This window comes from Artemia franciscana, chromosome 1 (genome assembly GCF_032884065.1).
Source record: "Artemia franciscana chromosome 1, ASM3288406v1, whole genome shotgun sequence".
NCBI classification, from domain to species: Eukaryota; Metazoa; Arthropoda; class Branchiopoda; order Anostraca; family Artemiidae; genus Artemia; species Artemia franciscana.
The window spans coordinates 45,150,212-45,177,449 of NC_088863.1; the positions used below are offsets into that span (position 1 = coordinate 45,150,212).

The following is a 27,238-nucleotide window of genomic DNA, read 5'->3' on the forward strand; positions in this document are numbered from 1 at the left end:
ACTGAACGATCTCATTTGATTGTGAACATCGTTAGGATCTATGAATAAGAGGACTGTAAATAGAGCTGGGATAAGTATCTTTGTTATGAGTAACTTTTTGCCAATGGTTCTTGATTCCAATTGTGACTTGAAAATACAGGTGAGACCGTTAAAGGCTGGTAATAAAGGCCTGCTTCAATTCGGTTACTAAATGTTCTATCTTTTGACCTTTTTTAGGTACTTTCCGACCTTGTAATCCTGTTATGACTTGTATTTCCTATTACCCTGATTTCTATAAAACCCATTAAACTCCTTGTTCGAATAAAATAGAAACAAGGTAAATAAAAAAAAGAAACCTTCACAAGTTCTGAGGGAGCCAAATTCGTCCTCAAAACAACTGAACAAATAAAAAAAAGAAGAAGAAGAAGAGAGAGAGAGAGAGAGAGAGAGAGAGAGAGAGAGAGAGAGAGAGAGAGAGAGAGAGAGAGAGAGAGAGAGAGAGAGAGAGAGAGAGATTTGTACAAGACAATACAAAAATACAATTCAAAATTGAATCACAATATACTTATTCCCCCTCGAGAAAATCTGTTAGTCAGTTAAAATAAACTTATAAGATAAAAGCAACATTTTCAAAAAGGAAAAAAGTGGTAAATATAGACAGAGTCGATTAAATTACTCCCTCTCCAGCGTGAGACGAATAACATTTCAGATCTAACGGTGGAACAGTACGAAAACAAGGCATTGCACACAATAGGATACCAGACTTTCAAGGTCTGGTATGGCTAGAAAAACTGTCCAGAATCAGCTCAAACTTTCGCATACTTCATAGCTCTAGAAAATCTGTGGATGCACCACTTACCTCGCGTAACTACTCTCTTTAAAATAACAAAAAGCTAGACAAAGATCCTGTTGGACGACAGGTTAAAAAAGCAAAGACTGTAGTGTATTTTTTTCTCGATCTGTCGAGACTCCCCGTTTAGCCACATCCCCCTCTTCCCTTAAAAAACTATTGAATAGATAGAGCCCTAGGCTATATTTAAAACTTGTTGATTTTGTCGGATTTGCACTATATTTGGTACTTATCGCCGAAAAAAAAAACAGTAAACTATCGGTTTATCTATATGACCTTCGTCTTACTCAAGCCGTACTTCTGGCACATCCAAAAGAAAAAAAAAATCCTAATCTCAAGCACATCCAATAGAAAAAGGAAAGGGAAGAAAGCAAGAAAAGAACTTACCTTTAAAGCGTTGGTACCAGCATATTGCTTGCTAATAGCATCACCATTATTTGCCCAAAGAGTTTGATGAGCCAGTAATAAACTTTCAGGAACTTTTCCTTCTGGTGGAACTAAACCTAATTTGCTTAGGATTAATAAAAGTACACGACGTGATACAGCCATCTAAAACAAAATATAATAAAGACAGAAAAAAATACAAGACGCAAGAGAGCATTAAAAAAAGAAAAAAATTTAAAATGCGCATGCATGACACGCTATCTGTGAAAAAGAAAAAAGCGTCACGCATCATAAGCCCTTCCAGATTTGACTATAACCCCAAATTTGAAACGTGTGCCAGCTTGCATGTCTACTTGAACTGGAGTTTCTTTCAATTCAAAAGCAGAGCTATGGCTCAAGGAAACAAAATGCTGGTAGAAGAAGCTTCAGGCACAGATCGTAAGTCTCCATTTCAACCCACACACTGTAGGTTCTGGCTAAAGGACTGGGAAAAATCATTCTTTTTGGTGCCGTGTGAGAGTTTTGGACAGCTTTACGGATTTTAACTCATATTCATCAATCAAGTATGAGGCCCACACATTCTGTAAAACCAACAGAGAAAATAGATCCTTTCTACTTCCTCGCAATAAAATTAAATTGGCGACCTTTAAACTAGAAAAGAAAGCAAAATTTAGTGTTCTGGTTGTGCTTTTGGGGTGTCCAGACGCAATCCAGCCTCAACGGGAGAAAGGTGTCTCTAGTTTCTTATCACCAGGATATCTATCTAAAAGCATCGTTAGATCCCAATCGAACATGGTAGGATGTAAGACCTAGAGCCATAGTCATGCATTTTGTGAATCAGAGACCGACCTAACCTTTCTGGGGGATGGAAAAAAGGGTGGGTATTCTAAAGTCTTGTCAGGAGGTAAAATAACTGAGGAGGTTGTAGGATCCTATCCAAACTTTGCGAATTATGAGAATAATTGTCCTAGTTGTACTGCTTGAAGTCTATATTGTATATGAAACCTGCGGAGGGGGAGCGTAAAAGGCGATTCTGCAAATTCTTGTCATTACAAAATCTATAACACAGGTTACCGGCTCTCCATGAAACGTAGCAAGATGCTAGAGTAAATGTTAGTTAGGCCTTTTGGATGTCGGGACAAAAACTATCCTCTGCGGGACAAGTGGGTTCCTAAATTCAGTTGATTAGATAACTTTTAGAAAAAAAGATGTATTTCAGTCAAAATTTCTAAGAAATAAGAGCTAGAGTTCAATTTGTGATTTTTGGTAATAGTGGTCTCTAGATTTATATGATCGGGTCATCTACCATAATAGATTTTCAGATCCTAAATAAAGATGGAGGGAAGTATTGGTCCCAAGTGTGCCTATTAGGAGCTCGTACCCTACACGACAGGATTCCTAAATTCTTGTCACTTGGACATTTACCAGTAATATTTTTCGAATCTTACCACAATATAACGGGAAGCGTGAGCTCATGTCTATGCTACGCGCTTTCAAGCAAAATTCAATCTAAACTACGCAGGGGAGGGATAGGGAGGTACCAGTCTTGTTTTAGGACATCTATCAAACAAGGTTTATCAGATCTAAACAAATTTGGTGAGAAGTAGAGTAAATGACTTATTTTGCCATTTAGGGACCAAAACTCATTTCGACATCTGTGAGGGAAGGTCCGTCTACCCGAAAAGTTTGTCGAATTCGAGCCACCCAGGCCCAAAGTGAGAAGAAGTGTCCTAGTTCTAAATTTTGGCAGTTCGTACCAAAACCAAAGTAAGTGGTGGAAAGGGAGATGATTGCTAAATTCTTGTCATCAGAAAATTCACGGCAACAAATCGTTAGATCTTAAAAATACACTAAGTATGCCAATTGAGAACCAGGATCTTATTTGAACTCCATGATGAAGTAGGAGTCATTGTCCTACTTGTATTTTAGGTGTCTACGTGCGATACAGCTTCTACGGAAGTGAAGAGTCCCAAAGTCTTGCCATCTGATGATCTACAAAAATGATTGGTCACACCTAAGCCAAAGTTGGTTGAAAATAAGAGCAGACTATCTGTCCATATTTGAGAGGCTCTACCTAACCCTACCTTTGGGAGTAGAGGGGTTCCCTATGATCTTTTCAACATGAAATCCACCAGAACTGACAGCCATTTACAGACGAAACTTGTTGAGAAGCAAAAGGTAGCGTCATATTAGTACTTTTCAAGCTTCCAGAGCTGGACCATCTTTTTGGATGCGTTAAAGGGGAGGGGGTGAATTATTTCAAACAGGACATTTATCAGAAGGGGTTGTCAGATTTCAAGAGAATTTGACAGAAAATGACAGTTAGTTTCGTAGTTGTGCTTTTTCAAGATTTTCTTTTACCTCTGTGTCCTTTTGGTGTCTTCGGGAATTTTTGTCATCAGGATATCTATCATATGAAGTTTTTAATATCAGCCCAATGTGATAAAAGAGGAAACATTAAATGCCTTAGTTGTGTTTTGGTGGACCAAGGAAAAAATTTACCCCTTTGGGGAGAATGGTAGTAGACTATAATCGAGAGGGTATTTATTAAAGGGGGTTGTTGCATCTAAAAGAATCTTGGTCAGCAGCGACAGCTGATGTCTGAATCGCGCCTTTTCAAAGTCCGGAATTAATCTGTGGACCTTGAAAAGGGAAAAAATGAAGAAAGGAAAAAGGAAAAGTTTCCTAAATTATTTCCATAAGTACAGAAGGAGGTTTTGGATCCAGGGAAGATAGGTTGGAAGCATGAGCTAGGGTTCCAGTTCTGCTTTTTATACACAGTCCAACCTCAGTGGGAGAAGTGGAGAAGGTATCAAAATGTCCATCATCCAAAATCAGCCTAAATAATAGGAAGGTCAGCAGAATTCTTTCAACAAAACCTGGTTAGCAACTATAGTTTTGTTCTTGGATGTCCGTGCTCGTTTGAACCTCAGTGAGAACAGGACTGAATTCGTATCATCTGCATCTACAACAAGGGCCTGTTGAATCCCACTTTGACTTAAAACTTACAGCTAAGGATTTTATTTTAAGTTCTGAGGGCTCGGGTCCAATCCGCTAGACACTGCTGCTTTTATTACAACTACAACTACAATTACGTCTCATTGGTCAAAGTTTTAGCAATACTGACCGGTACCGGAGGTTTTCTTTTTTTTTTGTTGGATAGTCACCTTTCATTTTATGGACCATCTATGGTTATGCATTGTTGTACCGCAAAATCGATTCAATTCAAATTATTGTATAACTGTGAAGGTCCGAAACCTGCTAAATGACATACACCGAGGAATGTCCAAAATTCCATTTTCTCTACTTGGATTCAATTAGCTTTGCGAATCAGCTTTTTCAGTCTTATGCAAGCTTTGATGGTAAAAGTTAAATTTAGGTTAAATTATGTTATAAATCACAAAAGTGGGTTAAAAACGGAACCCAATCTAACCTAACCTGGTACCGTCAAAGATTGTATGAAATTAAAAAAAGTTGACTGGCAACACTGACTAAAACGAAGGAGAAAAAAGGATGAATGTCAACATTCACCAATTTCAGACATTCATGGTATCAATTCGACATAATTCAGTAGCACTTGAATATTATAATGACTGTAAATAAGCTTTCAAGGCACTTTTTTGCATTCTCCTCTTTATATAGACAATCGAAAAACGAAAACAAATACCGGAAATTAGAACTGAGATGGGATGAACACAAACACAATTCTTTATTTTGATGCAGAGCCGATTAAATAAAAGTGAACCTTTTTTTATTTTTTCCAACTGATTTGTCTTCCATTATATCATTTAAGATTAACTGTTGAGCTATTTAAATGTCTTGTGCCGCTAAGAACAAATTTGGTGAGTTAAATTGAGAATTGACGTGCAACAATTAAATATGAAACAAACAAAAAATCACAAATTTCAGACAGATTTTATTTACAAAAAAAAAATTTAAGCTAGACTTACAATGCAGACCCAAGAATGTTGGGAAACCCGTTGGCAATGCACAAAAGCTGACTTAATTTTATATCCAGAAAACTTACCGTTTAAATTTTCCTATCTTCTATTCATCAATCTTAAAATCCAAAAATAAAACAATATGTACTTCCAGGAAGAAATGCAGCCATATTAGTACAAAGAAAGAGGGAGAGAGGAGGTAGATTCCTGATTACGCATATTATTCTTCTCTTTCTAAGAGCCTACGTTAGGGAGCACTTGCAAAAACAGTCTGAAATCCATTGGACGAATAAAAGTCAAATATATGAACACAATCAATGGACAGATGATGCTTCAAATCAGGAAAACCCCCAAGATAAAGACTTTAAAAAGACAGAAGAATGAAATTACCTGAACAACATTCGTTCTGTCAAGACAGTCCATACAGTTAACCCTAAATGTGCCCGTTTGTTCGCAAATGGTTCCTTTGCTGTCGATCCATGAGAACTTCATCGCCTTCATCTCTTCTTCTAAAGCGCTGACTAACAGTTCAACATTCTCAAATCGAAGCCCACGGCTAATCAAAAAAGAGAAAAGTATGTAAAAAAACGAAAGGGTCTCTTTCAGATAATTCATTAATTCGTAAAAAAAAAAATAATAAATCCCCAATTCAATTTGCTAAAGGAAGGAGAGAGAAACTATGCTGACATCAAATATTAAAAATAAATAAAACATCTGATGTGCAGACAACCAATGATCCTTCTGTTAAACAATCAATAAACAAACGAAAATTAAGAGAACTCCATAAAAGGTTGGTTTAAGATGTTGGAAATGAGAGACTAATTAGTATCCGAATGATAAATTTACGAACTTATATTTGCACATAAGAAATGAAAAGCAAAACAATGTATTTTCATAATATAAAATATAATAATATCATGATCGGTACATTATTCAAACGTATTGTAAATTTTTCTGCATTTAGTACATGTGGTTATACTTACTAAGTTGCAAAAACTTATAGGGAATACAAAAATTTACTTGGGGCAAATCTCCAATATGTTACATACCTGAACTTAATGAAATGACTGCAAATATTTTGTGTTAAAAGGATCAATACATATAAAAGTAAAATTTTTAAACTTATAAAAAAGAAGAGCCAACAATTTTTTTGTTTGACATATTTTTCCGAGATGGCAAGGACGCAAGGAAGAAAGGGGGCGCGTTTGGACACATACTCAGCCAAAATATCACAATTGTATTTGTTTCTAAAATTATTTGTATTAATATTTAATGCCGTCCGTTTATTTTTGTTCAGTTTGCCCCCTTCCCCCAATCAATTCTCATGTATATGTTAAAGCTGAGAAATTAAACAAGACTAGACTTAACGAATTCATACGAAAAATGAATAATTACCAATTATCATGAAAATCAAATGCTGCATAAGCTAAATCAGGTGAATCATGCATAAGTATCTGCTTTTCAAAAGCATCGCCAATGATTTTCTCTTTCCCAATCTTTTCTACCAGAGAAACAACACAGATTTTCCCATAGGTATCCACCTCACGATTGAAGTGACTTTTAAATGCCTGTTGGCATTCCAGTTCGCCTAGAACAAATAATCAATAAATGAAAAGTTGGTAGACCTAGAATTGGCCTAGGCAAAAACTAAACAAAGCGGTGATATTAAATTAATATAGTCAATTAGATTAAAATTAATTTAGCTCTTTTCTCGTTTGTAAGGTACTACAGGCCAACAGTTTTTGAAAATACTTAAACCTTAAAACCATTTTTGTCACCCCTCTCCTTCTCCCCAGACACATAGTCACAGTGATTAATACCTTTGTACAGTTTTATCAAATCCCCCCCCCACTTCCCTTCAAAAAAATTTCTGCATTTTATACCAGCTGTAACACGGCAAGATTAGTGAGGGTTTTGGCAGAAGTATGTCAAGAAGCATCAATTCAAGGTAACCCTACTCCATTTAGGCGCACAGAGGTCCAGTCCTAGGGGAAGGGAGTCAATGGCAAAAGTTGAATTTCAAAGCAAAAGGGAAGGGGTCTTTCTTACTAGCTCTGAGATTAGGTCCCCTTTCACCTTCCTCAGCTTGCAGGTAGGTTTTCCAAGAAGAATTTCGAGAAGAGTACACAGTTCCAGAATACCTGCCATGCTTAGTTTTCAAACGTGCCATTTTAAGCATCCAGACTGAAGAATACTTCAGGCTACTACTTCGCACTTAGTTTCCTCCCTATATAAGGTAATTGGTCACTATTTAATGGCAAGTTATTAATTACAAAAAAAAAAGGAGAATAATAAGTCTAGGAAAGCACTTTCACCAAGTTCTAATTCCTTTTTGAAACGTTAAGAAAAACTTGCGAAATGTAAAAGTCAAGCTTGAGAGAAAAAAGAGAATACAGAACAAATATATACTAGTCCAACAAAACACATCTAACCCTTCCACACAGTAGAAGGCACCTACACACGCAAAAATCTGACAACCAAATCCCTCTCGCACATCTGTAGAAATCCATTTCGTCCTATACGGTCTATCAGAACTGCTGGTAGAAAGTTCATGTATTGCTAACAAGTCGCTAGTATGACCACTCTTTAATAGTCAGTAATATGCAACTAGATAGAATGGATGTGATAGGAACTGATGGGTTAAAGAGAGCGGATTCCACGTAAATAGTGGCATGTTAATTGATAAAAAGGATTGTATTGTAAAAAAAAAAAATATTGAAAGCCATCAGACCCCGAGGTCACCAATACGATACCTTTTTTTTTAAATCGATATCGACCTTCGGGCTTCAACCGTCATCCAGCTAATCTGTTTCTTAAACATAAAAACTGTCATCTTGGGCTCGCCATGGACTTCGATTCGTAGGAGGAGGAAGAAGAAATTTTTCTTGAAACAAAAATTGTACCTTCCACTTTGAAATTCTATTCATTTTTTCTGTCTGATTTTTCGGATGAAAAAAAGGTAGGTAAAAGAGCAATAGGCAATTTAGGACGTCAACTGGAAAAGAGCTAGAGCTAGTATAGAAATGAATTTTTTTTTTTTTGCAAAGTAAGCAGAGCACACGGAAATTGAAGTAGCTTTAAACTTTGACTTGAAATTTCATCACTCGACCATTTCTTTCAGAAAAGAATTTGGGAGGGTTATTCAGTGTTGATAAGAAAAGAAGGTAATGGTGCAGTTTAGTTCTCCCAGTAGTGTTGGGCGCAGAGGCCCTACGGTAAAAGTGCAGATTAGTTCCCCCTGATAAAAACGGCTTATTTATTACTGAATATTATTCAGTCAATTGGGCTGTAAAGTTCACAGATACTGTGTAGTAGAAGCAGAATATAAACAACTCACTTCTTACTGTATATCCCAGTTCTATTGGTAGGGGCTCTGTGTCCTACACTAAAGGGGAAACTAAACTGCATCTTTACCGGCCCTACAAATGATAGTATCTATGCAACTTTGCAGTCCAATTAACTGAATAATATACAATTAGAATTAAGTTGTTTTATCAGGGGGACCTAGTCTGCACCTTTACTGAAAAGGGAATCAAAGAAGCCTGGTGCCTAGCCCTAATTTGGATTGTTTGTATGAGGGGGTTCGTCCCCTCGTCAAAACCTCGCTGTTTAAGCTAAAGTGTTTCTAGTAATTTCGAAAGAGCTATTTATCTAACTAAACAATCTTTGTCATTCTTAAAGGATTGGAACTCGAGTTTTAGCGTAAAGACCGAGGTATTGACGAGGGGGCAAACCCCCTCATATTACGTATATGAGGAAGTTAGCCCCCTTGTCAATACCTCGCTCTTTACCCTAAAGTTCGAACTTTGTAAAATAATGGTCGATACAAGCAATAATTTGTTTTTGTTACTTTCCGGCCGATCTTAAAATTTAATTTTATCTTAAGCAGCTTCATAAATATAATTTTTATGTGATAATAAGAACCAAAGATATTGTATGTCTTTGGCTTATGGTGGTTATTAAATAAAAAAAAATAAGTTTTTTCCAACTGAAAGTAAGAAATAACATTAAAACTTAAAAAGAACATAAATTATTACGGATATTTTTTTAAGATCTTTCCTATCATTCATTTCAGTCATTTGAAAATTGCTCAACTTGCGACTTTTATTTTCATAAAAATAGTTTTGGCCTCTTTGGCCGTTTTGCTACTATGTCTTACAAACTTCACGAGAAAGAAATTTCTCGTAGGGGAAGGGAATTTTCCTTCGAGGGGGATCTGGAGTTGGTTCACCATCAGAACCAACTGCGAAAAGGCCCTATTTGTCTGCTGGCACTGAGAAACTATCCAATAAAAAAAATTGCCCAAACAGATGAACGGTCAGGATGCTCATTCTCTTGAAGAACAGGAAGAGATCAACCTGACCATCCAGCGCCAGGTTGATCACTATTTCTCGTTAGCTGCCGAAGCCAACCGGTTGATTTCATTTGAAAATTAAAACCAGACATTAACCTTCTGGAAAAAATACAAACATCAGATCCCGTAGGTGGCAGTTTATGCTTGTCATGTTCTGGCTGTACCAACCACAAGTGCACCAGCTGATTGGATTTTTAGCACGACAGAACTGATAGTGACTGCAGAAAGATCAATGGACTCCGAGTCAAGATCAACTGGCTCCGAGTAGAGTGAACAAGCTCACTTTCATTCATGACAGCAATAAACTTGTCCAGAGTGTCATCTCTGAATTAACCTTCTTGTAACCCTTGATTTTAAATTTTTGGTGTTGTTGAGCCGTGGTATCTGACTTATATACAGTGTTTTTTACTGTTGTTATTATATATATTTTTTTTCACTTCCTTTTCGTATGTATTTGATTAAAAGAAGATGTTTGAACTTCAAACTTTGAAAGTTATACAGACATTAGCCCAAATCATTAACAAGAAGAAAATGACTAAACACAGGATTTTATAGGAACGATGCTATGCTAAATATAAACACAACATAGGTTTCCGTGGGTCTAGTGGCTAAAAGGAGAATTCTTCTTGGTCTGATCGACGGTTAACATAACCACTTTCCCCACGGCCCAACAAATTCCTGTTTTGTCATATTGTTCTTGCATATTTTTAGCCAACCAGCTAAAACTCCTTAGGAAGATCAAGTTGAGGTTGAATGTGCTTGGTGAAATGGGGAATTTTTTTTTTTATTTTTAATCAGAAAAATCGCCACACCGTGGCACGCAGCCGATGAGAAATCGGCAGCGCGCTGCCGAAAAAGTTTCGACATGCCTAGCGGCGCGCCACCACCGATACTAAATCCCACATTCGCCACCATCGTGTTGGCACGGCGCAGCTTCGGGGATTGACTGTCGTTTCCTCGAAGACTTGAATTTCACGCGAAAAATTGGCCACGCGCACATATGTCGGTGAGTTATCCCCAAATGAGGGTGAATGCCAAGTGTATAAAATCTGAATATATCTGCCATTGCAGCATTTTTATTATCATGAGATTCAATATTTTGGCCACCTTCCCTCATATTGGTTGTATTAATTACAATATTGACCATGGAGCCTGCTCTTTTATCTCAAAACATTTCCGCATCACTAGATTAGAAGCCACCACACAAATGTAAAATTACAATAAAGGCATTCTTTTCTGCTATTTGATGTCTTAAAGTACATTTCCACCCCCCCCCCCTGCAATCAAAATTGTGAGTACGAGCATAGTTAGTGGAGTCCTGAGGATGATACAGATAAAAGAAAAAACAAGGAGTCACTGAAGCTCGAATTTATTTCGAGTCACTTGCTATGAATAAAATCACTTTTGGACGATCACTGTCCGGAAAGTAAAGATGGTTTATAATGTATGCCCTCCCTTCAGTGAAAATTCTTATAGGTGCTCAAGTGTCGGCGGACTTTGCTGTAAATTTTCTCTCTGTTGATCTCCTGGGTAGTTAGCCACATTTCAACCGTAAAGAAGAAGAAAACACAACACGTACCAAAACCCTTTTATCTCAAAACATGTATAAATAAAAAAAAAAAAAACCTGATAGGTTTATTTTGTCAAAGATAAAACGGATAGAACAGCATGCATGTCTGTGTGGAACGCTGCACAGACATAAGAAACAACAACAAGCAAATCTAACAGTCTTCCTTTACTTACTGCTTTTATTTGTTTGAACGTTTGACAAAAACTTTATTAAAATAACAACCAGATAAAAAACTGTTAACAAGACAGCCCAGTTAACTTTTTCTGTTTTTGCCCAAGTTCCGTTTTCACCAATCTTTCCTTATTCTTTATTCTGATGGCCACTAGAAGGAAGTGTTGAACCGTTACTTCAACGAAGCTACGCCCTTTACCAAGTGATAAGCCGTATCAATAATAAGCTATTATCTAAGCTACCAAAGAGTGAAAATAACCAAGTAAATGTCAATTCAATTTTTCAAGGTAATATGACTCAAGATTCACATGATTCATGCTTTTGAAATTCGACGGAAAAAAAAGGTTTTTTTCGGATTACGCTGGAGAAAATAGTAAGTTGGAAATTGCCTCGTTCTTGAATGATTCTACAAAACTTCAAACTCCAAAATCTAGCACTACTGGACTGAAACTATATATAACATTCAATGTAAAAACTCGAGAAGATTTATATTTTCTATGGGCACAATTTATATTATGTCTATATTGGCATACTATTTTATTTTTATTTTATGCTAAGGTACTCCGGCTCAATAGTAACCAAAACCCTAAAAAATAGAATTTTGATATCAATAGCTACATCAAAAGTATCGCATTTTAATGCTGATTTTATATATATAAGTTTCATCAAGTTTAGTCTTACCCATCAAAAGTTACAAGCCTGAGAAAATTTGCCTTATTTAAGAAAATAGGGGGAAACACCCCCTAAAAGTCGTAGGATCTTAACGAAAATGACATCATCGGATTCACCGTATCAGAGAACCCTACTATAGAAGTTTCAAGCTCCTATCTATAAAAATGTGGAATTTTGTATTTTTTGCCAGAAGACAAATCACGGGTGCGTGTTTATTTGTTTGTGTTTTTTCCCCAGGGGTTATTGTATCGACCAAGTGGTCCTATAATGTCGCAAGAGAGCTCATTCTAACGGAAATGAAAAGTTCTAGTGCCCTTTTTAAGTGACCAAAAAAAATTGGAGGGCATCTAGGCCCCCTCCCACGCTCATTTTTTTCCCAAGTCAACGGATCAAAATTTTGAGATAGCCATTTTGTTCAGCATAGTCGAAAACCATAATAACTATGTCTTTGGGGATGACTTACTCCCCCACAATCCCTGGGGGAGGGGCTGCAAGTTACAAACTTTGACCAGCGTTTACATATAGTAATGGTTATTGGGATGTGTACAGACGTTTTCAGGGGGATTTTATTTTGTTTGGGGGTGGGGCTGAGGAGAGAGGGCTATGTTGGAGGATCTTTCCTTGGAGGAATCTGTCATGGGGGAAGAAAAATTCAATGAAAAGGGCGCAGGATTCTCTAGCATTACTATAAGAAAACAATGAAAAATAAACATGAAAACGTTTTTTCAAATGAAAGGAAGAAGTAGCATTGAAACTTAATACGAACAGAGATAATTACGCATATGAGGGGTTCTAAAAATACTTTAGCATAAAGAGCGAGGTATTTAGGAGGAGATAAATACCTTTCTCTTTATGCTAAAGTATTTTTAGTAATTTCAACTATTTATTCTACGGCCTTTCTGATTCAGGGGTCATTCTTAAAGAATTGGGACAAAACTTACGATTTAGTGTAAAGAGCGAGGTATTAACGAGGGTACAAACCCCCTCGTATACATAATAAAAATATAAGGTTATTAAAGTTTGTTACGTAAGTTAATTCTTAAGTTACGTGTATTTTTTTACTAATAAAAACGTTCATTAAAAACTAAAAGTTCTAGTTGCCTTTTTAAGTAGCCGAAAAATTGGAGGGCAACTAGGCCTCCTTCTCCACCCCTTATTTCTCAAAATCGTCTGATCAAAACTAAGAGAAAGCCATTTAGCCAAAAAAAGAATTAATATACAAATTTCATTTTAATAATTTATGTGCGGAGAGCCAAAACAAAACATGCATTAATTCAAAAACGTTCAGAAATTAAATAAAAAAAAACTAATTTTTTTAGCTGAAAGTAAGGAGCGACATTAAAACTTAAAACGAACAGAAATTACTCCGTATATGAAATGGGTTGTCCCCTCCGCAATCCCTAGCTCTTTACGCTGAAGTTTGACTCTTTGGCACAATTCTACTTTTTAAAACAATTAAAAGCTTTAGCGTAAAGAGCGAGGGATTGCGGAGGGGACAACCCATTTCATATACGGAGTAATTTCTGTTCGTTTTAAGTTTTAATGTCGCTCCTTACTTTCAGCTAAAAAAATTAGTTTTTTTTTATTTAATAAATACAGAAATCCCAAAGCTAGTGCTTAATGGTGTCTATGGTATCCTCAGGTATTTGCTCAAAACGTAGAGGCAAGAAAACTATATTTTACAATTACTTACCTGCATGTTTTTAAAGATGACTTGTTACTTTTAGATACCGTTGGTGTTTTTAAACTGAATGAACTACATAATTATTGTCAATGGTAAAATACTGGTCAGTGTTGCATTTTGCATCAAAATCATTTTGGGAGAATTAATTAAAAACAACTTTCCAAAACAGAAGTTTTTCAAAGAAAAGTAAAGGCCATATTAAACATAAGATAAGCAGAAATAAATTCCTACATTAATTCAAACTCAAAACGACCATGAATTACTTTTAAAGAATAAATAACCCCAAAACGAACAGAAATTGCATAAACAATCATGGAAAACATAATGCAACAGTTACTTATATCAATGAATAAATAAATCCTAAAACGAGCAAAACTTAAATTGAACATGCAAATCAAGCTAAAAACAAACAAAAGTCACTACAAACAAGAGTTTGGCAACTGCTCCCTTCCCTAACTGTGAAAGTTTAAAGCTTACTACGTCATTTGCGTTTTACTGAAAACGAACTAGATTACAAACATTTCTTTTATATGCATTACAAAATTAAAAATAAATATTACAGTGAAATAAAATTTTGAACTACTGAGCTTTCAGCAATTAGTATCATTATATATCCAGTTTAATTTTATTAGTTATTTCCAAGGATTAGTCACGACAAACATAGTTTTTAGTAAAGCGAGAATGACGTAGTCGGCTTTTTAGGGAAGGGGCAGTAACCAAACACTCGTTTGCATTAATTTTTGTTCGTTTAAATTGAAGTAGGTGAACTGAAGTTTTCAGTAGGCAAAGCCCATATAGTAGGAACAAGTCTCAGTCGCTCACTTGCCTGCAAGTCCACTGGACATAGTCCGTCATAAAATTTTTGAATCATTTTTTGGTCAATTGTCATGGCTCACAGAACTGACAGACTATCTGAACTTCAAAATTAGTTAAATTCTATTCGTTAAATAAATTGAAACTTTATGGCCTTTACTATAGGCAACGCTATAGCGTTGCCTCAGATACTTGTTAAACTGTCATAATGTGTCTCGATTCTGTGGAGCTCACTACAATTTCGATGTCAGTCGTTTTGAAAACAGACGATAGAAAATTGCTTGGACTTGATAACAATTGCCTGAGAAAAATAATACCAGTACCCTGAACAGAAAGAAAGAACGAACGTACAGCTTAGAGCCCAGAACAAGAAACCTCTAATCACCGAAACAATTCGCAAGAGACGCAGGGAGTATTGGGGACATATGACAAAAATGAAAAAGAGTAGGATCCCATACGATGCATAGTGCTGGAAACCCCGAGGTCTGATCAGAAGGGTAGGCGATTAAAACTCTCGAACAGTTACTAGAAAAAGGGGCCAGACCTTCAAGAAGGTCGATGGAGGAGCTCTAGTAGTTATCCCAGAGCAAAATAGATACAGGTCAACAGTTGCTGCCTTATTTGCCTCTAGATATTGGATGACCCAAGTCTAAGTAAGTGAGCTTATGTCGGTCTAATGAAGAATCTTCCAAATATTCAGCATTGTGCAATTTAAAACAGATTACCTTAGCAGCTTATCTGTGCGCAAATTACCTTTGTCCAACTGTGGAGGGGGGCGGTACTTATACCCCGGCTGACTCCAATAAATAGGTACAGATCCTCGAACTTGGATGAAAGACACTGTGTGACCCGAAAACCGAATTATTTGCTCTGTTTCAACATAATTCGCAACGTAGCCATTTTCGTCAACGCCTCTTCGTAGATACCGTGTACCACAGCGGAAACGAGATCGACGGGAAATGACAGTCAGTTCTAATGAAGGGAGTGCCTAAAATAGAAAAACAAAATTGTGCAAAGGGATTGAACTTAAAGGGGAGGATCATAATACTGCTTCCAAAACAAAGACGGGGCTGAACAATTTAATATTTTGGAACGCACGATTAATTTTTTAATTCGGGGGAGGTAGGGGGACATCTACTAGGACAGGCAAAGATAAACTAGATAAAATTCAAAAGCTTACTTATATTCGAACATTTTCGCTTACTTTTGTAAAACCATCTTTCTAGGTATTTTGGTACAAGGTATTTTTGAGGAGGAGTTTCTTCTAAGTTTTGATATAGACACAAGCCCAAAAGAGACATTGCAAACTTTTCTACTATCCTCCACCTTTTTGTCTTAGAATAAAAATGAATAAAAATCATAGGGAAACGGTGATATTACTAGCTCTAGAAGCCTAATTTTTCTTTTGTGAGTGTAGAAAATAAAAAGGCCACGAAAAGATAGAAATCGAACGACAAGAAAAGGGTATGTAAGAAAGGACAAAATCGCCTGTGAAGCTACGCAGAGACGCCAATGCTCAAGAGAGAAAAGTTAATGAAAACAAAAATTGGAAAAAGAGAACTATATTTAATTTTTGGGGGGACGAAGGGGGGGGGTCATTAAAACCCTCTTACTCAATATTATATTTTTCTGCGAATCATAACTTAAAGCATCTGCAAAAATAAAAGAAGACCCAAAGAAAATACTAAATTGAACGGTCGACGGGGAATAGTAATTGCTTATTTCAGCACTGAGACCAATCGTACCTCCGTACATAAAATATACCACTGAAATCTTTAAAAGCCGTTATTCAAGGAGATCATAAGTTAACAATATTGATGGACGAAAACCGGTAACGTGTCTCGTTAACGCCTTATCGAGAACGTGTTGATTTTGGCCTCGATTTTAATAAAAAATAAATCTTTTAACGAAGTAAAGAAAAAATTATTAGCGAGATGAGGAATACTAGAGCTATCATCCTAACTACTAAAGCAAAAGGGAAACTATGATAGTGAACCCAAAACCCAGCAAATCATCGAAAAAGACATACCCAGTGACGTAATAAAACAAATTATTCGTCACATTATCAGAATACTTTTAATTCTCATCATAAAATTGATGCCAACTGTGGTCAATAGCATGGAGGTGCCAAATGAGAATCACTGAATCCCAAGGGATTTGCGCAACTGAATCCCAAGGGGCAAAGGTATTCGCAGAAGAACAGAAATTACCAACAGGTCTATTGCTATAATTAACCGATAGCTAAAAGATGCCAAATGGGAATCCGTCAGTCAAAAGTGGCAACGGTTTTTGAAGAAGTTGAATTAACAATGGCCACTGATCTAATATCCCGTTCCTTCTGTGTACACCACTCCCACATATCCACCGACCCTTCTATGAAATTGAAAAAACCTTATATTCAGCATTTTTTGTCCGTATGGAAGAAAAGAACTTATACCCCTCTAGTATATTCATAAGAAATAAAATGGAATAGTTCCATGTAATTAAAGTGGGCATCGAGTCATGGCTAATTGTAGAAAAAGCCATACTAGAAAAGACTATTTCCCCATTTTCAAAGACTGCTTAAAGTCTGCTAATGCAGTATCTTTATGGAGACGTTTCCCCTTCCTAAGTTTAGGTATCGGTGAACCATTGTTTACCTACTCTTGAATATGTAACAAATGATTATTGCGAAGCTCAAAAACTCAAATGGTTATGATTTGTTGGGACCTGAATCAAATCTTTACCTTCTAGAGTCTACCTCAAATATTAAATTTGATGTTAACATTTACCACACATTTCTAAATCCAAATATACTTTATTCTCAAGCTATCCTTGCTGATTTCCAACATATTCCCAACCGCTTATTATTTAATATAAGTACATGCATATTTGACGGAGATACAACCTCAAGAAACCAGGTCTAAACAAGACCTTGTCTAGGCCTTGCCTAATATACTCTGATACGAGCCCAGTATGCTACGATAGTTATCTATAATTTTTCTTACTTGTTACTCTAAATTGAATTAATAAGAGAACCATATCAAACTATAAGCACAAGATTTATAAATTAAGATCTAGAGAAACAATAGCAAAAAAAAAATTAATGAAGTTCCTAAAATTTCTCAAAAATAAAGTCAAATTAAGAACAATATGAAATCAGCTACAATTTCAAACTCTTTTTAATCAACAGAAAAGACAAAAGCGCAGACAAAGTCCCTACGAGCGTCCCAGCCCCCGTGCAACTGACAAAATCAAAGTAGATTTTGATCTCTCAGCAAATGTGTTACAAGGTCCTTGTAGGCACTGCTCGCCAAAATTTCAAAACCTTTCTATTCAAAATCCCTAATTCAACTCGTTTTACTTCATTTTCCCCAAATTACAGATTTTGTATTACTAAAATAAAACCATTAACTATTACAAAGACAGAGGTGGTGATTTTTTGCCGTAGATGATCAACAGGAAATAAAGATGAAGAGATTTTTAATTTGAAGGGTGAAGCTGTGAAGGTTGTGTTTCAGGCAAGATATTTAGTATTCCATCTAACATCGAACGGAAGATGGAGTAACCATATTTCGAAGATGGCAAATCGAGGAAAAGCAGCAATGGCAACGCTGTTCAAGAACAGTAACTTGATGGAAATAAGTGACATAAAGATGCACAAAAATGTGTTCAACTAAAAAATAAGGCCAATCCTGCATTATGGAGGAGAAGTATGGGACCTATAAGTGGAAAATTCATTAGAAACTCTACAGCTACAATGTTATAAACGAATGCTAGGTATGCACGCCACAACCCATACACTTTTCATCAAGAGAGATTTGGGACTTTTCTCCATTAGAAAAGATAGATAGACCCAATTAATTAAGTTTTGGCTGAAAATACTGCAATGTCTGTCCTCAAGACTCATCAGAACAGCGTAAGACGAATTACTTGTCCTGGGACAAAATCTTCATCGCTCTTCTGTGTAAAAAAAAAACAACTCCTGGACAGCACAGATTATCGTATGCGTGGAGTGGAGATGATGGCCCAATCTCAGATCACAAAGTTTTTTCTGTCAAAGATCCAATTAAGGCTGGAAAATCAAGAGATCCAGACATGGTGGAGTGACCTTAGCCAGTCGGAAAGCTAAGTTCTTACTATAAGGTTAAAGAAAAATATGGTGAAGTTCTATTTTAAATTAGGGATTCCAAAAAAATCCCTGAGGTCATGGATGCAGATACGAGGAAGCTGTCTCCCTCTTTATAGTGTTTGGAAAAAAAGGTGTTACCCGGAAATGCGGTATACTTGCCCAATTTGCGGTGATTTTGATGGGGTGGACCATTTTCTTTGCAGGTGTCGGGGGCTAGAAGAGGTAAGAGGGAGCTTTCTTAGGATGGGTGGTTGTGAGCCCTTCTTGGAAAATTTGAAGTCGATGTCAAAAGTAAATAATGCGGTAGTTGGAGAATATTGGAAGCTACAGTGGTCAAATATGGCTCTGAAGCATGGGCACTCCGAAAAGCAGATGAAAATTTACTAGAAGTTTTCCAGAGAAATCGCCTACGGATTGTTCTGGGTACCCAGCTGACTGACCGTATTTCAAACAGTAGGTTGTAGGAAAAATGTGGTTCAATCCCGCTTTCTAGGGCTATAATGAAAAGAAAGGTTGAGATGGCCACGTTCTACGGATGAAGGATGACAGATTACCGAAGATTGTCCTTTTTGGCAAACCGTCTGGGGCTACACGGAAAGCAGGTCGTCCTTGTCTGGGTTGGAAGGATATCATAAATAAAGATTTAAAGGAAATGGGAACTTCCTGGGAGGGTGTAAAGAGGGGGGCTTTAAATAGATTAGGTTGAAGGAGGAGCGTGCGTAGCTGTGTTGGCCTCAGGCGGCTTGGTGATGCAGTGAGTTATTAGAAGTAGTAGTAACAGTATCAAAAATATATAGCTTATTTACTTTTTAGTAATGTGTCAATTGCCACTTACTATGTGGCAATTGACACAAGATTTAAGAGACTCGTCGAGCTCAAATTTATACCAAAATTTTTCTTGACTATATTATCCTTGGGAGGTTCATTAGATTCTTAACCAAACTAAACCCCATGGGTTTTGGAGAAGGCATCTGATTTCACCGTTTTTTTTTTGTTTTTTTTTTTGTTTTTTTTACTACATGACATTTTAACCTAGCACTGCCAGTCAGAGTTAAAAAAAAAAGTGTACAAATCCAGTAAAAATATCTAGACCAGCTTTACTCTTTTAATTTGAGTCTTGTCAAGCATTCAAATGAGCTTAAATGTTGGAAGTTTAGTTTATGCAATTATACTGCTCTGATCGCTATTGATTACATTATTATTAACTTTATGTTATTTACTTCATTATAAAGTCATTGACACATTACAACAATAATATTTAAACCCTTCTCAGCCCCTCAAAGACTTCAAATTTTTCTGATGAAGGAACTATTCTAGCATTTTCTAAGCATGCGGTTTGTTCTCTCTGTGATATTATTTACCATGTATAATCCCTGACAGGTTTGACACTGTCTGGACATTAAAACTTGATAAGAGAAAATCACAGCACACACTCATTGTAATAGTATAGCCCCAATCCCCTCTGCATTACGTTTAGCGTACATATTGTGAGTATTACTTATAAGTGTTTTTAACATAACGACTTCAGAACGACAGGTTGTTACAAGCTTAGGTTGTTTTTAAAACGAATAAAATAGGCACTCCTACCTTCTAAAAAAGCAATCTTGCTTTACAAAGTGATTCGCTACACTTAAAGGGCGTAGGGCATAGGCCTTCGTTGAAAGAACCACACATAGAACAACCGCTCTATCTAAAGATGTTCATACACATGTGACTCATGTTAACAATATATCATTAATTCTCCTCCCGTATATCTTTACGACAAGTTAGACAATATCCTAACAACTTCATAAGACTAAAAATTAATATCTACGGATAAATATTTCCACCCAGCTCCCCCAAAGAGAACGGTCCGTTCCAATTATGTTAGTCACATACTATAACTTGTAATTATTCTTCCCATCAAGTTTCATCCTGATCTCTTCACTCTAAGCGTCTTCCAAGATTTTCGGCATCCGATTCGAATTGAAAATGGAGCATCTGAGACATAAGATCCTTCTATATATCAAGTTTCATTAAGATCCGGTAAGATAAAGCTACCTCAATTTTCAAGTTTTCCAAGAATTCCGGTTTCCCCCTCCAACTCCCCCCCCAATATCACCAAATCTGGTCAGGATTTAAAATGAGAGCTGTAAAGCATAAGATCCCACTAAATATCAAATTTCATTAAGATCTGATCACCTGTTCGTAAGTTACAAATGCCTTATCCTTTCTAATTTTTTTCCGATTTACTCCCCCCCCCAAATCCACCAAAGAGAGCGGACCCGGTCTGATTATGTCTGTCACGTATCTTGGACTTGTGCTTATTCTTGCCACCAAGTTTCATCCTGATCTCTCCGCTTTAAGCGTTTTCCAAGATTTCTGGTACCCCCCCCCCCAATGACGCTGGATCTAGTCGGGATTTAAAATAAGAGATCTGAGTTACGAAGTTCTTCTAAATATGAAATTTCATTAAGATTTGATCATTTCCTCGTAAGTTAAAAATACCTAATTTTTTCAATTTTTCAGAATTAACCCACCCCCCAACTCCCCCAAATAGAGCTGATCCATTCCAGTTATGACAATCACGCATATAGGACTTCTGTTTATTTTTCACACCAAGTTTCATCCCGATCGCTCCACTCTAAGCGTTTACCAAGATTTTAGGTTCTCCACCGCCAACTCCCCCCAATGTCAACAGATCCAGTCGAGATTTAAAATAAGAGCTTTGAGACACGATTTCTTTCTAAATATCAAATTTGTTTAAGATCCGGTCACCCGTTCGTAAGTTAAAATACCTCTTTTTTTAATCTTTCCGATTTAACCTTCCCCCCCCCTCCCTCAGGCCAGATGGTCAAATCAGGAAAACAACAATTTCTAATTTAATTTGGTCTGGTTCCTGATACACCTACCAAATTTCATCGTCCTAGCTTACCTGGAAGTGCCTAAACTAGCAAAACCGAAACAGATAGACAGACCGACAGAATTTGCGATCGCTATATGTCACTTGGAAGATACCAAGTGCCATAAAAATCAGTACCAGCTCCCGAGATCTTTTTTTCTCTTTTTATTACCTGTCGTCCAATAACCTCATTGGCTGGTAGATACAGAAACAGGCAAATTTTTCCAGTACTGTCGAGCATATAATAGACAAATATTAAAAACAATTAATAATTTTTGCTGTAGCAGCATAAAAACAATGAAAAAACACGAAATTACAAAATCCCATGCGAGCTCGTTTTCAATGGCCATAAACAAAAGAAAAAATTCATAAAAACAAGATAAATAGAAACAAGGATAGGAAGAGAAGAAAAAAAGACACGCTGATGTATTATGTTTTTGTAATTAGGTGTTTCTAATTCGTCTTGTAGTTGAGAACAGACCCCAGAAGTGGTACAAGAATATTCTATTTTTAGCTCTCTTTTCTTTCGTCATGTCTCCAATTAGATATCATGCTGCTCTTTAAAATTGTCTACATTTATACGGATAATAGATAGACAGGTAAGAAACAGGCACTAAAGATCGAAATTTCAAACTACATGTCGTCCTAAGTTTGTCAATATTAAAGCCGGTAGCGGGTACCAATGAAAGGGTAAAATGTCTATCAATTAGAATGTAAATAATTTGAAAAAAAAGTATATTTGCTATAAAATGGAAAATGTTTTAAAACATTTCGGAAAGAGTTATGATAAGTATGATTTTCCTTGAATTTTCATCATTTAAAACACCTATTCTAGAGACGCGAATAGTCAAAACAAATATTGCGCCTCAAATATTGCCGCGCAATACTCTTAACATTGCTTGCTTCAAGTCTTGAATTTTTTTAGTCGTCATTTATCCTTTTTGACATACTCTTGAGCAATAATGCGAACGACTTAGGTATAAAAATAAATCAACAGAATTAAGACGGGCTTTTCATACAGAAATATGGCAGTTTTTGTTGTTATTTTTAATGTTGGATTCTGGCCGAACAGAAAAAAAATTTGGATTTTCTCGCCGAAGCAACGTCAAAATGTGGGAACTACCATACAAACGAATATCTGCCTCTTACCACGAATTTACTAAGAAATAACAAATTTAAAAGGCTTTATTGAGCCGTACACAATGAAAATTTCTAAATTAACATTAAACGGTCTTTTTCCCTTTTATTTTTCCTCGTTCATGATCTTGTTTAAGTGAATAAGACGGCTTCCAAACACCAGTGATTTCAGACGAGAAAAAGGAAGGCCAGTGGGGGCAAATCAAGGTCTTGGGAAGACTACTTCCTAAAGCACCTGCCTAAACAATGACAAATTTTACGTTGACAGAATGAATTGATTATAAAAACTACTGGTCACGAGTTATTTTCGGAGCATTTGACTCATAAGAGTCAAGATGCTCTTGCATCACTAAAGAAGTTGCATCGTCGGTAAAAGCTGCTGAGTTTGGTACTTTTGTCATCCAAAAGTGTATGCGTGTGATAGGTATCTTTTATATATTTTCTGAAGAGCTAAATATATGAAAAAAAAAATATTGAGTATTCTCTCAAATTCATACGAGAAGTTTGTCTGGATACAAGTAGGAAAAATATTATTTTTAAACAGCTGGTTTTTAATGAAAAATAGCTGTTTCTCCCTATTTACAACCGAAATACAGAACAAAAACTGAGACAGGTATCCTAGTTTTTGGTGACATGTTCTATTTTATTTAACGTTACTATTTTCTTTGGTTTCTTCAATAAAATAGAAAAGTCCCCGTGCTTAATTGGGAATGGTCACTCACTGTGTGTGGGGAGAACTAAACTTCACTTAAGCCTTATTGAGACGTAAAAAATAAACAGTTTTTTGTTCTTTCTGATAATTTTCTACCAACATGTCATAGGGATTATAGTCCCCGATGACGATATTATGTTATACCAAATTAGTTTTGAAAGCTAAGGAACATTTCATCTGATTGCTATCAGAAATCAGATAGCGATCATCAGATCATTTATCCTGAAAAATCTATAACGAAAATACGAGTAATGTGACTTTATGCAATTGCTTTTGGTCATTTTAACTTGTTTAGCCTCGAAATATTCCTGTAGCGGAGGTAACCGCTGCAGCGGAGGTTTCATGTAAAGAAACCCACTACATCCTTTAATATTACATGGTAGCAAATATAGTAATAACAATGACACTTACTGACTCAGTCATTGGGATCATATTAGGATCTAGAGACACTTCCTCTTCTTCTTGTAAAAAAAGTGGCACGCGAGCAGTTTCAAAGTATCCTTGGATAATAGGAATAAAGAAATCCTTCCTGTTTTGAAGATTCTAAAAATCATAAAATCCAAATTTATAAGATAAGACAAGACTTACTAGTTAACAAGAAACACACTGGCAAAATTACATAAGAATCGGACAACAAAGTGATATTCTCGTATAGAAAGCCTGCTTAATATTTGAGCACTAGATAAAACGGAGGAAGTTCAAAACAGGAAAAGAATAAAAGAAGGCTATTCCGGTATGGTAAAGGTAAATAACAAAGTGGCAAAAAAAAAACAGAAAGATTCTCTTTCAATGTTCACTAAACGAAGTCTATATTCCAAAACGCACCAAAGAACAAGAGGCAAGCCATAATGGAGAGAAAAAATATGTCAATTTTCAAAATAGTTTGTTTTAATTTTACGATTATAAACATAATTCAAGTTTCCATAAACAACTTTCGTAGAGAAAAAGGAGCCAAAGACACTATACCGACATCATTTTCATAAGTCAAAATGATTAGTTTACAATATTTTATAAATATAATATAGTTAAAATTTCTGACAACAATAAAAAAGAGGAAAGGAAAAACAGGGCTAACCTGGCCCGATAAAGATAATAGCAAAATCCCGAAATGATATAGAAAAATAGAACTGTCCATCAACGAAGGCAATTAATATATTCTTTTGTAATCTTTTTAAATAGTTTGGAAAACTGGGAGGTCTCAAATAAAATAAAAGTACGATGAAAACGATGAATATGGTATTAGTCTAACGGCCTCAAATAAGGGTTTGCCTACGTGTGTTTTTAAGACCATTTTACGAATCTGAGAGTTTTTTTTTAGGAGAATCGCTTATTTTATCTCTATTTTTCTAGGACTTGGAGAAATATTTCAGGGGGGGGGTCAACCTAAATAGACAAAAACTCGAGGTAAAAGACCCAAAAATAGGGAACAAAGGAGGCTTTTCTGACCAAGGAAAGGGAAATTGCAAAGCCACGAAATGAAATATAAAAATGATATACCCATTTATCGGAGGCAAGCAATTTGTCCCATTGATTTTTTCTTTAATAGTGAGATGCTATTAAAATCCTTACATAAATTAATTATGTAAGCAAATAATTAATTTTGCTGATTCCTTCTTTAACAGTAAACGGCTCCTGAAAAACTAAACTAACTATTCTAGTCTAAAATTTTTAGCTAGGTCATGTATTTGGTGCTATTTCGAAAATATAGTCCTTTTATTGTTCACTAAAGAGAGTTTATACGTTTTAAACACATTAAAGAAGAAGCCTTAACTCTAAGTACTAAAGAACAAAGTTCGCTCAAGTCTATAATCGTTACCACAAGTCCCTTCGTCGTCCTAGAAAAGCCTTACTTAACAACTGATGATAAGACAATTACTAAATGAAAAAAACTATTCGTCCTAGGTGTGGTAATTAGATGTTTATAGTTCAAAGTTTATAATATGCATCTTTTAGGCCTAGGAGGCTAGAAGAAAAGTAACAAAATTTACAAAATAATTCGAATTTTACATCGATTTCAGATTTTCTAATGGACACCCACTTCTTGAAAATAGCTATCTTTGGAGGGAACACAACAAAACACCATTGATTGATCCGATCTAATGATTGGTGCCTAATTTGGTTCTCCAATTATTATTTACACACTACTGGCTTTTTTCAAAAATGGGCTAATTCTTATTCTCTGTTGCATCTATAGTTGGGATACTGTTAATACAGAAAAAGGATGGCAAAAAAACACCAAAAAAGCATTACATAATTAGTGGTGGTGATTAAATGTTCATTATCCATAATTTGTGAAATGTATCTTTTAGGCCTAGGAGGCCAAAAAAGAAATTGACCAAATTAAAAAAAAGTAATTCAAATTTAAAGCGATTATATGTTTTCGAATACAAACACCCCTCATAGAATTCTCTCTGGAGGAAATATGCCAAAACAGGCAGCAGGGTGTTAATCTGTTGCCCAGGAATGGCTTTGTCAGAAGAAAAAAAACAAATATGAATTTCTAGAATATCCTATACAACTACAATATCACGACGAGTAAAATTGTATTAAACCAAAGATCCACTAGACAACCATATGAACAAAATGTTTGCAAGAAATGAAATTGAATTATCTATGTAGACTACTTTATAGGTATTCTATTGCTCTTCTCTCCACTAAGGTTTATGTTAAAGGGGATTCTGCCACAAATGTGGTATGAAAATAGCTTGAAATACAATTATTTGGGGTTTATTAAAGGAGTGGTGAAACCAAATGATTTTGAAGGCCATTTTAAAAACGCTTTACAACTATACAGACCTCACACAATATTACACATCCTTATAATGAATTCAGAACCACTTTTGACCATACTTGTTGAAGAAAATCGGAAAAGTAATCAGTTATTATTGTCTTTGCATTTATTTGTAGATGCAAACATACAAAATATGATATTAACAATGCTAAAAATGATTTGCCAAAAAATATTTGACACTAAAATGAAAAAAATACATAAACGTAAATGAAATATAAAAATAAGATCTTTAAAAAATTTTTTTTACTAGTGCAGTATTTCTAGGAACCCTTCTACTTAGATTTGCAGATCGATCTCAATTTCGGTATTTGCGCATCGTAATTAGTGTTGCGGGCTATCGTTAGTTAGATTTTAGCGTGTTTTGCACTTGATCACTTCTATTATCCACAAAAAGAAAAACAGGTTTGAGTTCAACCAGATATCTATTCTTGATTCTAATGTTTCAAAAATACGCTAATGTTTCAGGAGCGTGTTTAAAATCAAAGTTGATTTGTCTAATATGTTTTACAGTTTAGTTTTGAATATTTGGATGCAAAATTAATGTGCTGTTAAATATGTAAGTTGTTATACTATAATCTTTATAGTGTTATGCTGTCTTCGGATTTTCCCGCAAAATCAGCGAAAGCAGGACAACTGGACTGTCACTACTATACGCCAGGTGCTAAATTTATGAAACTATGGTTCCATTCTTGTTCCTAGTAAATTAGACTAACCTAACATTAGCCTTATTCATACTTTAAGATAACTTACAAAGCCACTAGTGTTTGACAGCAAGGCTTTGTTCCAAAAGAACCGATCCTCACATTCTTCCTGAGTTTTGACACCAGGCTTTTGTCGGGCAACTGCTTTTGTGATGTCTCCAGTCGGACAGAAGTAGAATGAGTTTGTACCATGAAAGAGTTTCAGTATTTCATCACAAATTTTCCGCTCCAAACGGGACGGGTCCCTGGGGTCTTTCTTAGATCCAGGTCGCACCTAAACAAGAAAGGAACATGGCATCAATCAATGCGTGTTGTCATTCCCAATTTTAAGCTCATTGAGAAGCAGACTTTAAACATGTTATTTATAAAAAAAAAAAAAGCGTGAGCAAGTAAAAGGAGAGCAGAGGTTTAATGACAAATGGCGTTGAAAGGTTAGGATGACTTATCAGACCTAAAATGGAACAAAGAAATAAATTTTTGTAATTTG

At 35.8% G+C, this 27,238-nt stretch overlaps 1 protein-coding gene across 2 annotated transcripts in view; it reads right to left on the bottom strand.

The window, feature by feature from the left end:
- The window catches only part of LOC136030300 (phosphatidylinositide phosphatase SAC2-like), a 90,366-nt gene that overhangs the window by 44,437 nt on the left and 18,691 nt on the right, over positions 1–27,238 (bottom strand). For both annotated transcript variants that reach the window (XR_010618240.1, XM_065709176.1), the window contains exons 5-10: positions 26,801–27,025; positions 23,671–23,802; positions 15,172–15,406; positions 6,550–6,742; positions 5,545–5,710; positions 1,217–1,378 (exon numbers count right to left, since the gene is read on the bottom strand). Coding sequence is in view for 1 of the 2 variants with exons in the window: in XM_065709176.1 (XP_065565248.1) it covers positions 1,217–1,378; positions 5,545–5,710; positions 6,550–6,742; positions 15,172–15,406; positions 23,671–23,802; positions 26,801–27,025 (1,113 nt within the window). In the remaining variant the exon portion in view is untranslated. The remainder of the gene's footprint in view (positions 1–1,216; positions 1,379–5,544; positions 5,711–6,549; positions 6,743–15,171; positions 15,407–23,670; positions 23,803–26,800; positions 27,026–27,238) is intronic.